This window comes from Myxine glutinosa, chromosome 7, assembly GCF_964187855.1.
Source record: "Myxine glutinosa chromosome 7, kmMyxGlut1.1, whole genome shotgun sequence".
In the NCBI taxonomy this organism is placed as follows: Eukaryota; Metazoa; Chordata; class Myxini; order Myxiniformes; family Myxinidae; genus Myxine; species Myxine glutinosa.
The window spans coordinates 134,709,067-134,723,373 of NC_136267.1; the positions used below are offsets into that span (position 1 = coordinate 134,709,067).

Genomic DNA, 14,307 nt, shown 5'->3' on the forward strand with positions numbered 1-14,307 from the left:
GAACAGGCAGGAAGCCAGATCGGGGCACTGCCGCATGGGGCCGCAGCCAGCCACATCACCAACTGGCCTAGCAACAAGCATCGTGGAAGGCAGGCTGGAACCATGCCCAGAGAACGTGTGATTGGTTGGTGGAAGAGAGCGGCGCATTGATTGGCCACCGACCATGGACGCCTCAGCCGGACAGTGCGAAAGGCACGAACATTCGGCCAAACAGGGCAGAGGGTGCCAAACGACCATTTAGAAACAGGTCGCTAGTTGGAGGACAAGCGCCAGTGACGTGAAAAGGCGGGAAAGATCGCAAAGAAGGGATGGACTGATTGGAACGTGCCAGAATTGACGTCACGCCACGGGAAACAAAACGGGTGGTTCGCGGGCATTCTGTATTCATGTTGGGCTCTTTGTTCTGAGTTCTGCGTGGGTGCTTCGGTGTGTTCGGTCATCGGCTTCGCTGGTGATTGTTCCCTGCATTCTTACCTGGTTCTCCCCTGGTGGTTGTTCGTTCTTCCCGGCGTTCTTCCCTGGTGGTTCGTCGTCTTCGTGGTGTTCTTGTCATGGTACTTGGAGCGGTGCTTGGTGCTTGGAGCGGGGCATGGTGCTGCGAGTGGACGGGACCTCATGTGCGACCAACGAGGGGCGAATTGAGGCATGCCATTGAGCGGGTCGCTCGGGGCCTAGCAGGGCGTGAACAAAGCAGACGGAGGCCTGCTTCGCGCCAACCGGAGCCGTGCCCAGACTGCATGCTTGGGTCCAGAACACCGGAGCCTGGACGATTCCCTGACGACTGCGGACTACAGACACAGATAAAACGCACCACATCTCACACAAATACACAACAAACGTTTTATTTTATTGAGTCCTCATTTGTCTTGTATTTGAAATCTGTGTGTGGGGACGTCCCAACCTAGAATTTCGCTTCATCGTCGCGTTTTCCTGTCCCGATATTTATTAAATAAACCCTTGTATTATTTTATTTTCCATTCAAAATCCTGTGTTCGTTTGAGTTCATTTCCTCCAGGATCGGAGCTGCCGTCGGATCTCTACTGATAAGCGCTTGCCACTTCTTCCTCTCCCTTCTTCCCTCCCGTGCTTTTATAGTCGAATCTGCATTGATCGTCGCCTCCAGTGAAGGCCGTTGGGTCATCCGTGGTCCTACAGTATTAACCGAGGGATTCGCGCGACAATATTCAACTCACAGGGAGAGACATTTGCGGAAGGAAGTAAGGTATTCACAAAGGGGAGCATCATCCAATAAGCTGTGTTTGCAACACTATGAACACACACACACACACACACACACACATATATATATATATATATATATATGGAGGTGGATACTTTAAGACCTGGTAGTTCCATCTCCTAAAACCCACCCAAATGTGGAGATAGCAGTCAGCAACAATTTACATACACACCGGCACACACACACACACACACACACACACACACACACACACACACACACACACGCACACACACACACACACACACACACACGCACGCACACAGACAGACATACATACATACACACGCACAGACACACACATACTTGTACGCACGCATGCATGCACACAGACATACATACATATGCACAGACACACACACACAACGCACACGCACACAATGCACACACATACACACATCTCTTGTAGAAAAGGGACTCCTACACAGTGTGCTCTTAGTTTATATATGGAGTGTGGACTCACTGAGATATATTAAAAGGAAGAGAAGAGAGGATGATCGGAGAGAGAAAGGTTAGAGGACTGCACTCGAGTGAGGGGTGAGTTGGGCGGAGGAAGGGAGAGAAGATTATTTTGGAGGAGATATGAGCATGGTAAGGGAAGGGAAACGGCTTGCGATGGAGAATAAAAGAGGAAAGGGGTGAGAGAAGTGTTATAGACAAACATTCTGCCATTGATCATAAAAACTAGATGGATGCCAAAAATATATATGTACTAGATTAGTAAAATTGTTTCACACAATATCAATGTCTTTTGTAGATATAGGTTTCCTCCTGTCAGAGCTGTTTTCCAAATCCAATTCCAGCCAGGTGGGCCATTCAATTCACTGAACATCATTTACTTATTTTGTTCACAGATGGTGGGAGGAGCCACCATCATATCCCTCCCCCTTGTACACTTTCCCCTGATTCACATAAAGTCAGCAACATGCATACAGTGCACAAATTGGATGGTTCTTCTTCATATGGAAAGGGTGATGTTCAGAACCGCCAGAGGGCAGTGTGTTTCTGCTGATAAAGGACATGGATGGAATACAAATTCTGCCTTTGGGCTCGTCTGGCTAATTCATGGATGTCAGGCCCTTTTTGAATTGACAGACAGCACAAGTACGTATTTCCTCTGCGCTGTCACAAAGAGCATCCATCAGTCTTACAGGACTTTTATGCTTTCATTGTCTCAGCCATGTTCTGCATAGGATAGCTATTGTTTTTGTCATTGTTGGTGTTTCTGTTTGTCCTTGTTGAGCATTCCTATAGTGGGTTGAACGTGTTTGTGAGACTTGATCATGGAATTCCCTGAAAACTAATCTTTGCAATGGCTTTGGGTTTATTACTGACCAGCATTAAGATAAAGGAATGGAAATTAATTATGAACTATTCCAGATTTAATCAATAAAATTTACAGTTTCCCCTCAATTGTTGCACAATGTAAATGGAGGGACTTTAAGGTTTATGAAGATAATTATTTTTATATTGGGGGATATATTAAATGCCATGAATGAAGCAGAAGGTGTGGATGAAATGCCTTGCCCTTCCATGATCCTCGCTTTCGCAGAGAAAGAAAACAACAACATCATGATGTCTGCGCAGCTTTCTGGCTGTTTGAATCCCAACCCTGCTTTCACCATCCCTTCTCCATGTGACCTCTCCATAGCAACGGAGGACCTTTTTTGCATGCAAAAGCCACCACTCACAATCACTGTCTTGGGTTTTTGTTCAACGCCAGCGATTCTGTTCCATTGAGCGAATGCCACTGTGGATCTCAAAAAAAAAATAAAGGAAGAAAAAAAATTCTTTCATTTCTGTGCCTCATTTACACCGCCTCTACCCTAACCCCACACTCCAACCCTCCACCCATCTACTCAAGTAATTTTCAGCTAAAGGTTAGCACATTAAACCAACTTGCTGGCTGTACTGCCTCTTATGGAATATCCACGCTCTTACAAATTGGGTTACTTTTATGCCTCTACTATAAAGGGAACCAAAAACACTTTCCTACACCCAATAAGGAATGGGGTCCTTACAACCACGATAGAGCAGCGATTAAAAGCTTTTCCCCAAAATCCAAACTTTAAAAAAAAAAATTCAAAAAAAAAAATAATTTAAAAAAAATATTGGGCCTAAAACACTCCCCAGCACTCACTGATGGACCTCTGAAAGTTTTACGAAGATCTGTTAAGCCATCTCTGAGAAAAATGGTGACACACACACACGATGGTTGCGGTGAGGGAGGCGGCATGACTTGCCGATCGTGCCGCCTTCCGCTCGCCTGGGATGGAAAGGACCAGGCTCTGTGACGAATAAATCAGTTTCGAAGACTGTAAAGACTGACCTGAGAATGGCGGCTTTGATGGGACAAGACGGTGGTCGGTGTCACACCGTTCGACGTGCATTTGGGCGGCCTGGGTCTGTGGGACTTGTGGGCCCTGTGCTGCCGGGTGGGAAGGCCCAATCTTTAATGGACATCCTCCTGTAAAGCTCCATCCATCTTCAGAATGCACAGAGGCTTTGGTGGGGTTTAGGACTGAAGTGCACGTGGCTGAGGTTGTGGGGATCATCTGGGATGCTGCCTGGCCTGGCAGCTTCCTGGGTTTCTCCGACCTCGTCATGCTTGGACCGTGGGCCCGGGATTTGGAAACTCCCTCGATGCCATATTATGCTTGCAGGAACCGAGCTCTGTTAGATCCAGTAACATGCAAAATACAACAGCTTTGTGGGTGGCTTTGGTAGAGGGAGGGGGAGGCGCCCATGGCTAGAGGTGTTTTGCCGACTCCAATCCATCGAGAAGGACATGCACGTGTACACAGGGAGGGGAGGGGGGATTGATATTTGGCGGACCAAGTGGAAGGGGTCTCTGAGATTTGGCAGACCCAAGTGGAAGGGGGGCCTGAGATTTGGCAGACCCGAGTGGAAGGGGGGCCTGAGATTTGGCAGACCCAAGTGGATGGGAGCTCTGAGATTTGGCAGACCCGAGTGGAAGGGGGCTCTGAGATTTGGCAGACCTGAGTGGAAGGGGAGCCTGAGATTTGGCAGACCTGAGTGGAAGGGGAGCCTGAGATTTGGCAGACCCGAGTGGAAGGGGGCTCTGAGATTTGGCAGACCCGAGTGGAAGGGGGCTCTGAGATTTGGCAGACCAAAGTGGGAGGGGGGCCTGAGATTTGGCAGACCTGAGTGGAAGGGGAGCCTGAGATTTGGCAGACCCGAGTGGAAGGGGGGCCTGAGATTTGGCAGACCTGAGTGGAAGGGGAGCCTGAGATTTGGCAGACCCGAGTGGAAGGGGGGCTCTGATATTTAGCAGACCCGAAAGGAAAGGGGCTCTGAGATTTGGTGGACCTGAGTGGAAAGAGGGGGGGGGGGTGACATTTGGCAGACCAAAGTGGAAGGGGGGCCTGAGATTTGGCAGACCTGAGTGGAAGGGGAGCCTGAGATTTGGCAGACCCGAGTGGAAGGGGGGCCTGAGATTTGGCAGACCTGAGTGGAAGGGGAGCCTGAGATTTGGCAGACCCGAGTGGAAGGGGGGCTCTGATATTTAGCAGACCCGAAAGGAAAGGGGCTCTGAGATTTGGCGGACCTGAGTGGAAAGGGGGGGGGGGTGACATTTGGCGGACCCAAGTTGAAGGGGGCCTGAGATTTTTCGATCCAAGTGGAAGGGGCAGTTTCGATCCAAGTGAGAAAGTTGAGGACCAGTGGCACTGATGCATGAATGAACACGCACATGCACACACACACATGTGAATGGGGTCGTGATTTGCACGTACACATGAAGGATTATGGTTTATACACATGTTTGGCTTTGGTTTTGCTTTTGCTTTGACAGGTTTTTTTTTTTTGGTTTTTTTTGAGATCATACGCTGTGTATTGTATGCACACATATTATTTATATGTGTTATATATGCATATACATATTGTGCACATGTTGTATTGTATACACACATGCTATGCATGACATGTTGTACAGTGGTATGTTGTGTACACACGTCATATGCGTAACATATTGCATATATATTTTGCACACACACACACACACACACACACACACACACAACTGCGCACACATGTGCATGTATGCACACACCATACACACATATGCACATACACATACATGCACATACACACATATACATGTATGCATATACGCACATACACATAGACGTGTACTGGGCACATACACACATACACAAACACACACACACACACACACACAAACACACATATACACACATATACACACATATACACACACACATACACACAAACACACACACACAAACACACACACAAACACACACAACCACACACAAACACACAGATACACACACAACCACACACAAACACACAGATACACACACACACACAGATATGCACACACATAAACAAACACACACACGCACACACACGCAACAGACAAACAGCTCTCTTATAATATAGATAAGCAGTTGTGCTGTATATCCAAGGGTCGAGGCGCATGCAGAGTTGACCTGGATGTTCACACATGACCCAGGGTTTATTTGGTAGCATGCTTGATCGGTTTAGTGTATCTGGTACCCGGAGGGAACCGCCGTATCATCGCGCAAGCACAGAGTGCTGCATCGTGGAGCATGCCGTCAAGGATGTAAACCTACCGTCCCGTGTGCACTTCCACGGTATTACCAGGGGCAGCTGGTCAAATCACTGATAGTCTCTGTGACGAGTTAAGAAAAGTGTTAATACTTTGCCACCATCAAGACCAAATTGTGGCCGTAAAAACGACATCAGCTACAGCTACATGAAACGGTGAATCTGCGAGGACTACATCAGATCAATCAGACACGCCATTGTTGAACTGAACGCCACAAAGGCATCGATTATAAATATTCCAGTGGCAAAAAATTCGAAACATTATTAGGTATAAGTGCTGACATGTTGTTGATCAATCAATATCAACCACTTTCGTTTGTCTTCTGCTCGTCGGGGTCTGTTTCCTCCATGCACACGACCCGCATCTCCATTTTTATCATCGTGCTATTTTTCCGGAAGCCGTCAAGTTCAATGGTTCCCTGCTCGAGCAGGAAAGACAGATCTGAATCATGGTCGGATATTTCCTCCGGCACTATATTTGTCTCCATACGACTTCAACTCAACCCGAGGAACCTCCCCCATTCTGTTTCCACCAATCTCCCCCCTGCCTACATTCCTATTCCCTCCTCCATCAAACGTTCTTCTCAACCCCCGAGACGGAGTCTGATCATGTGACTGCTGCTGCCAGATTTGTAATGCACCTCGATCCTCGGAATGTGCCTCAACCCCTCCGCACCTTCTACCAATAGGTATCCCTCAACATTTATGTTGACCAATCTGTAGCGACATCATGGAGAATGATGATACATGATGTTTTATTCATTACGCGAGCGGAGACAGCACGTGTGCCCAGTTACAGAGGCACGGCGATGCACGTATACCAGAGCAACTGTGCTTTATCTCCACACCTACCGATCAGGACACATTTATATATTTATTTAAACCGTGCAGCGGAGGCCATCTATTGCGCACGTGCTCGCGACCTTTCTGTTGCACACGCGCGCAGTGCATGCGCTCCCCGTGCATGCGCTCCCGCACTTCGATCTCCATCCGCCCGCACCGTGCTGAGCCGCGCCAAGCGCGCCAGCGCGGAGGTTGGGGAGCGGGGGTGCTCATCCTGTCACGGCTTGCCAGCGGGCGGGGCGACCACCGGCAGCGCTTCCTCGGGCTGCCCGTGCAAACGGGTGCTGAGCACTCCTCGGGAGCCGCCGCTGCGCTTTCGCTCGACGACCCGAAAGTGGGATCTGTACGAGGACGTGCTTTGAGGTCCCTCGCATCGGCGGGAAGGCAGAGGAGGGCGACGCGTACTCCGTGGAACGGTTTGCCGCAACCTGCCGTGCTGGATTGGCGAAGGGAATTGCGAGCTCCAAAAAATTCGGCTTCCTCGGAACAGGGAAGCGTGGTGGAAATATAAAGTGAACTTGGATCTGGATCGAAGCATGGAATTGTCGGCGACTTTTGCGTTTTCCGCCACAGTTCTCTGAGCGACCTGCTTTACCAAAGTTGCCGAACAGGGAGGGCAAGAATAAAACAACAATAAAGCAGAAGAAGAAGCGGAGAGACGCGTCCAGCAACTGCAAAGCAGAGAGAAGGAGACGGCAGTGGAAAGCACGCTTCTCCTTGAATATCGTCTTGTCTCTACATCCCTGCCTTTTCAAACTTGCACCGGACAGCTACGCGCTGCAGAGAATACAAATGGAGCGCAGGGCGCGGTACGTACAAGGGCGCTTTCTGTCTTGCTGGCGGGAGCATAATTAACGCACGAACATCGTCACAGCACTGAATGAAGATCATTTCAATTTAACTCTCCGCTACTGCACGATGTGCTCCGAAACGCCACTGGGAGCAGCGTGTGTCGGGCAAGGTTTTTTGTTTAAAATGGCATATTATCAGCGTTTCATGTCACTATTTACGTGATTCCTTGCTTTTGTCGACCTCTTCCCCAAACCTGAACGTCCGACCAAAAAGCGCTGTCCTGTTTTATAAGCACACGCATTGCCCATAACGTGACTGCCTTACCGATTTGCATCTCGTTGATTGCATTTGTAACGTTCTGACCGTGAGGGGTTCGATCGAGCGAGTCGCTCGCGGACACATGAGGGTGACGGAAAAGCGAAATGCATGTCCTGCGTGGCATAGATTTGAGCCTTCACTCGGACACCTAGTCCAGGAGCCGTGAGCGCCAAGACTCATTCAGGCGCCACAATTTCCCGAGCGAGTACCGGCTCATGCCGGGTCGGCCAACTGCCTGCATCGTGCCCGGAGCCAGCTTCTCGCCGCAGCACGCAGCGCACACCTACGGGACGTGTCCACCAGACGGCGCTCACTTGGTCGTCCCGGCTCCTTGGGAGACGGCATGGCCCGGTGCGTCTCCTCAAATGGCCCTATGCCTCCGGCATAGGTTCAAGGGTTGCGGCAATAGCTTGGAATTATGAAAATTGCGGGCGGTGTGGCTCGCCAACACCACTGCTGCAGCGCAGGATGCCGACTCCACGTTTTTGGTGGGAATCTCAAGAGGTTTTGTTCGTCTTTTTTCTGTGCTGCTGTGCAATCGTTGGACCAGCAACGGCCCAATCGTGTCCGTCGAAGTGCAGATGCATGGACCAGATGGGTCGCATCATCTGTCTGCGTAAAGGATTGAGCGAGGTGCCGGCGGGGGTCCCTCCTGGAGCGCACTTTCTGAACTTGCAAGAGAACAACCTGCACGTGATAAAGGCTGGAAGCTTCCGACACCTGCACCAGCTGAAGGTGCTCCAACTGGGCAAGAACTACATTCGGCAGGTGGAAGTCGGCGCCTTCCACGGCTTGTTCAGTCTCACCACTTTGGAGCTCATTGACAATAGACTTACTGTCATACCGAGCAGCGCATTTGACTCTGTCTCAAAACTGCAGGAGCTGTGGCTTCGCAGAAACCCAATCGAGAGCATTCCTTCATATGCGTTCCGACGCCTCGGCTCACTCCAGCGCCTCGATTTGGGTGCGCTCAAGTACCTGCAGTTCATCTCTGATAGTGCGTTTGAGGGTCTTACCAATCTCCAGTACCTCAACCTGGGTATGTGCCAGCTCACCACCATTCCCAACCTGCAACCACTTGTGCTTCTTGAGGAACTTGACCTTTCGGGAAATCGTATTGCCACCCTTGTGCCAGGGTGTTTCAAAGGACTGGGAAATCTACGCAAGCTGCAGATTATTAATGCAGGAGTTCAGTTCATTCACCGCAATGCGTTTGATGAGCTTCAACAGCTCACCGAACTTAACCTCGCTCATAACGTGTTGAACTCACTCCCGTACAAGCTGTTTAGCCGTCTCCCACACTTGGCGCACGTGTTTCTCCAAGGCAACCCATGGCTCTGTGATTGTGATGCACTGTGGCTCGGGTTCTCCCTGCGCCATAAGATGCCCCAAAATGACATGTTCCGTGCTGTGTGCGCAGCACCTGCGGAACTGAAGGAGAGGTCCCTGCGTGATCTAGACCCAGAATCCTTCAGTTGCTATGCACCTGTCATTGTGGAACCACCCACGGACCTCAATGTAACCGAGGGGTCAGCAGCAGAACTGCGTTGCCGCGCACCCTCGGAAATGACCTCAGTTGCTTGGTTTATGCCGAATGGCACAATGATGACACATGGATCGTACCGTGTACGCATCTCTGTGCTTGAGGATGGCAGCCTCAATTTCACGAAGGTCACGTTGCAGGACACAGGAGTGTACACATGCTTGTTAAGTAACGCAGCTGGCAATGCCACAGCAATGGTTAATCTGAATGTGACATCTTCTGACAGCTCTGGTGCCAACTACACTTACTTTACCACAGTAACTGTGGAAATGCTGGAACCTGCAGATCTCACGGCCTCGACGAGCATGCCAGATAGTCAAGCCTCTCCCTCGGGCAGAGGACATGCCATGGTTGATGATACGTCTAGGCCACAACGGCCAGCAGATTCCACTGGACTAGCTCCAGGATCTGGTGGACTTGACGAAGTTATGAAAACGACCAAAATTATCATCGGGTGTTTCGTTGCTATCACCCTGATGGCCGCCGCAATGCTGGTGGTTTTCTACAAGTTGAGGAAGCAGCATCATCGACAGGGGCGCCGGATGATGCAATCTCGGGCGATAGAAATTATTAATGTCGAGGAGGACATTGCCACGAGCAGCGGGACGCTGTCTGGTCGGCATGCCCACCACCTTGGTCTCGGACTGTCACCGCCCGTGTTGCGCAAAAGTACTGGCAGTTTGAGTGTGGGAGTGCTGGGCACCTACAATACCTATAAACCACCGCATCCATCTATCGCCTCTTACAGCTATGACCACGCTGTTGATTCTCTTAACAATGCGCCCCCCCTGCACTCCTTACTTGCTTCTGCACAGGAACCTTTACTTTTGCGGTCAAGTTCCAAGGAGATCGTACAGGAAACACAGATATAACTACGGGGAACGTTGTATGCAGACCATGAGGTCTGTAACCTGAAGTCACTTTCTTCCACAACTTTTTCTCTCCCTCCTTTTATGCTCCTTTCACCCCAACTCATCCCCACCTCTCCTACTCACAAGTTCAAACTGCATTCTCACCCTCACACACGAGCTCCCGTTTTGATGTAATTTGCATTGGTTGAACCCACTCCCTCCCCTCCTCTCTCTTTCACTGCTACCCCACCCCCACCCCCCATACACTCTACCCCCCCCCCCCCCCACAACCATTCTGCCAGCAACGGTTTGATATGAAATGGGCTTTTGGGTTGAAGGTTTTCAGACCATGTTCCCATATTTATTAAACTAGTAACTCGATCTGTTTACATCAGAGAGTTGTATTTTCATATTTATAATCGATGTTGATCCCATTTATGGGTTTTCAGCAGAGTGTTTGATTAATAATTTAAATATGAGATTTTTAAAATCATAATTAGCAATCATGTTTCAATATGGTATGAAAAACCTTTCTTTTTGAAATTGCACAACAATTTAGGGACAACAAAATAGCGTTGGGGGAATGGGTCAACATTTTCTTTTATGGAACAGTTTGAGTTGAAAAAGCATTTTTGTGCTATGGGGAACCTTTTATGGAACCTTTATGGGGAACCTTTTATGGGGAACCTTTTTATTTTATGGGGAACCTTTTATGCAAGTAGTTTTCTTAACCTTGTAGAACAGACAAAATAACGCCATTTTTGAACCCCTGCTCTCTCGGTAACAAGACCCTACCTGCATTAGCATATCCAGACACCTGAGGTTTTAAAATACTATAATGATCCGATGAATCGAAACCCTTATTATGGAGAAAATCTCAAAAGTGATCCAAAGTGAAATGATCATACACAAGAAATCACACGAAGTAGTTTTATATAATGGTTTACAACGTGCAGTCATTTACTTTTATGGTTTACCATGTGTTGTCATTTACTTTTGTTATATACCGAAACCAATGGCGACTCGCACCGTGACACTGCCTTGGAATTACCGACTTGGTATTACAAAGTGTCAACATCCTGCAAACAATGCGAAAAATAGAAACCTTGTTTAGATGTAAAATAGTAACTTATTTTGACGACAAAAGAACGGCAGAGCATACCTAGTAAGTTGTCTATAATTGGTATTTATATGAATAGGTCTATATTAGGAAAATTTAAATTTAACTATATATTAATATATTATTTGTAGACAATTTAGATATGCATGGATTTATTTATTTTTTTGTATACTGAATCGAGGCTCGTGAAAGAGCTAACATTTACTTCACAAACAAATCAACCAGACAAACAAAATATATAAAAAGAGGGAGCGGAAGACAAGATGGGGAGAGAAGGGGAAGCACACAAACACAACATTTGAGAGCAGGGAGATGTGTGGAAGGAAGGGAGTGACTTCATTTAAATTTGGATTTAAATGATTCATTATGAATTTAAAGTTTATGCAATGTACAGACCATTAATTTGTGAGGAGATTCCCAAGGGAACAGTGAATAGAAGCAAAATTAAAAATCCCTCTATTTCTCCATAGACATTTCAGAAATGCACATAAATGAGGACATCTATTTATTGAATATGTGAAGTGGAAATTAAAGCTGAGGAGGTGGGAGAATATTGAGAAAGTTAGAGTTGAGAAATGGAAGAGAAGGGAGAAAGCAAAAGGAAGGTTGTCGGAACTGGAGAGAGAAAGGAAATAAGTTTTCAAGGAGATAGAACTGAATGGGAAGAAGCTAAAGGACATTGATGGAAAATGGAGCATTGTAGGTGGAACATTTATTTTTTATATGAAATGGCTGGTTTTTGGGTTGAAGGTTTTGAGACCATGTTCCTATATTTACTAAACTAGTAACTCGAACGGTTTACATCACAGAGTTATATTTTTATATGCAACATCAATGCTGAACACAATTATGAGTTCTCAGCAGAGTGTTTGATTATTATGAATTGCCAAATGGGGTTCATTACAAAATTTTGCCCAATCCTCGTATATGGAAGTAATTGGAGGAAGAGGCAAGGACATAGAAACATTGGCCCGAAGATGGTTAAATACCAATCGACTACCAATGTTGGCTAAACAACATATTGCTGATCAGAATGTATATTAGGCTAATGTTGCTCCACAACAGACAAAATCGATTTCAACCGAAGATAAGCAAACTGGGACTGGAGCAACAAATCGGTAACTATTGAGCTAGAGGTAAGCCAACTTTTCCTTAGTGTTTCGGATGATATAAGACACCTCATGATTTGCCCCTAAAATCCACCACTTCATGTGTTGAGTTTAATCAGACTCGGTGGCCTAATGGTTGGAGTATCCACTCTGCGTCTTGGAGGTCAGAGGTTCATAATCCCAGCAGAGTCATACCAAAGATTTTATAAAACAAAATTGGTATGCACTTCTTCCTTGCTTGATGTTCAGCATATAAAAGGATGGAGCACGATCAAACAATTACAGGTTGGCAATACCAGCACAGGCTTTTATGGGCCTAATGGCCTCCTTCTGCTTCAAAATTCCTTGTACTGCATAATACTTTCTTGATATACATGCCAAAGTCAGAATAATAACGAAATGTGTTTTTCATTAAAGTAAGTCATCATGGACCTTCATACAGAGCTAAATCAAAGCTGTTTTATGCGATCAATGTTCAACAAAATGTTGCCATGATGGTTCACTTTGCATAGTCAGAACTGTGCTTCCCATAATCCTTACAAAAAAACAAACAAACAGTATTCACCCGAAGTTGGGTATCTAACATAACGTAATGACTGGAACAAAATGGCGATGCTCTTGAACTAAGCCCGATATGTAACCGTGAGGCCTTAGAGGTTGCAGGTTTGGTGCTGGCACATGGCATCGCATTGTCCACACACACTCGAGAAGACGGCAGGAATTCATCTGTGATCTTTTTCTTTTAGATGGAAAACATTGGTGTAGGAATAGCTTTGCTTAGTTTTAGCTTCATTGTCCCCCGTCGCACCGCGGAGCAAAAGGGGGACTATGGTTTTCCCCTCCGTCCGTGTGTGTGTCCGTCCGTGCGGACGTGCGTGTGTAAGCGAAGGACTGAATTCTAATCTGGTGTGTGGGTGCAACTAGGCATATAGAAGAACCCTATTGAAAATTGGGTCGCCACGTCAAAATCCAAGATGGCCGCCACCATATATATGTCTGAACCTTGTGAGCGAAATATCTTGAAAAATAAACGAAGTACTAACTTCTAATCTGGCGTGTGGGTGTATCTACGCATAAGGAAGAACGCTATTGAAAATTGGGTCGCCACGTCAAAATCCAAGATGGCCGCCTTGCATCTTCCACTTTGTCAACTCACATCACTTCAACGACGGGGGACCTAGGCGTAACGCTTGTTTTGCTTTGAGGTTGCATTTGTATGCTGTGTGAGAATTGTACATTTTTTTTAAAGAAATACTTTGAGGAGTTACCTTTGTTATTCTTCTGGTTCTCTTTAGTAGATGTAGAGGCCACAAAAGACTGGTTCTGAAACCATGCATCGTGTAAATAAATCTGCTCAAATATCAGAATACAAGTGAGTAAAAGTTTACGGGCACTCTAATTACCTGAAAGTTTGTTCGCATACATTCTGAAAGAGGAATACCAGGATTGTCACAACTTTGAAACATAATTCCCAAAACTCTGTTACTACATCAGATGCATGTAAGAACCAGTGAAGGGGATCTATACTAGGAAAGAACAAACGCATCAGCATGTCCATTCAAATTAATAACAGTGGCTTACAATCACAATGGCTAACCAGATATTTAAACAAGAGTTTGGAAGATAGTTGCTCGATATGGACATACTATAGCTGGAAACCTATGGTAAAAAATACCACGATAGAAAAAACGTTTTTTCTTCTCTCTCTCTCAATGTTCTTCTCTCTTAATGGTAGAAAAAGCATCGAAAAATACCACGCTTTTTCTTATCTCAATGTTAGCAATCATGAAAATGGCTTAGTATAGGCTTAGGCCTATACCGCCTACACCGTTAGGCCTATACCTTTGCAAAGGCCCGTGGTGTGATCAGCACTAACT

The 14,307-nt window shown here is 46.8% G+C and overlaps 1 protein-coding gene across 1 annotated transcript; it reads left to right on the top strand.

Moving 5' to 3' along the window:
• Positions 1-8,202: 8,202 nt before the first annotated feature.
• Positions 8,203-10,468, top strand: LOC137430635 (leucine-rich repeat-containing protein 4C-like). Its single transcript, XM_068121432.2, has one exon. The coding sequence runs from the start codon at positions 8,276-8,278 to the stop codon at positions 10,220-10,222; it is 1,947 nt and encodes a 648-aa protein (XP_067977533.1). The 5' UTR covers positions 8,203-8,275; the 3' UTR covers positions 10,223-10,468.
• The last annotated feature ends 3,839 nt before the right edge of the window (positions 10,469-14,307 follow it).

What these genes read in the sequence shown, in the direction of transcription:
- LOC137430635 (XM_068121432.2), top strand. Translation starts at nt 8,276, where the DNA reads ATGCCGACTCCACGTTTTTGGTGGGAATCTCAAGAGGTTTTGTTCGTC.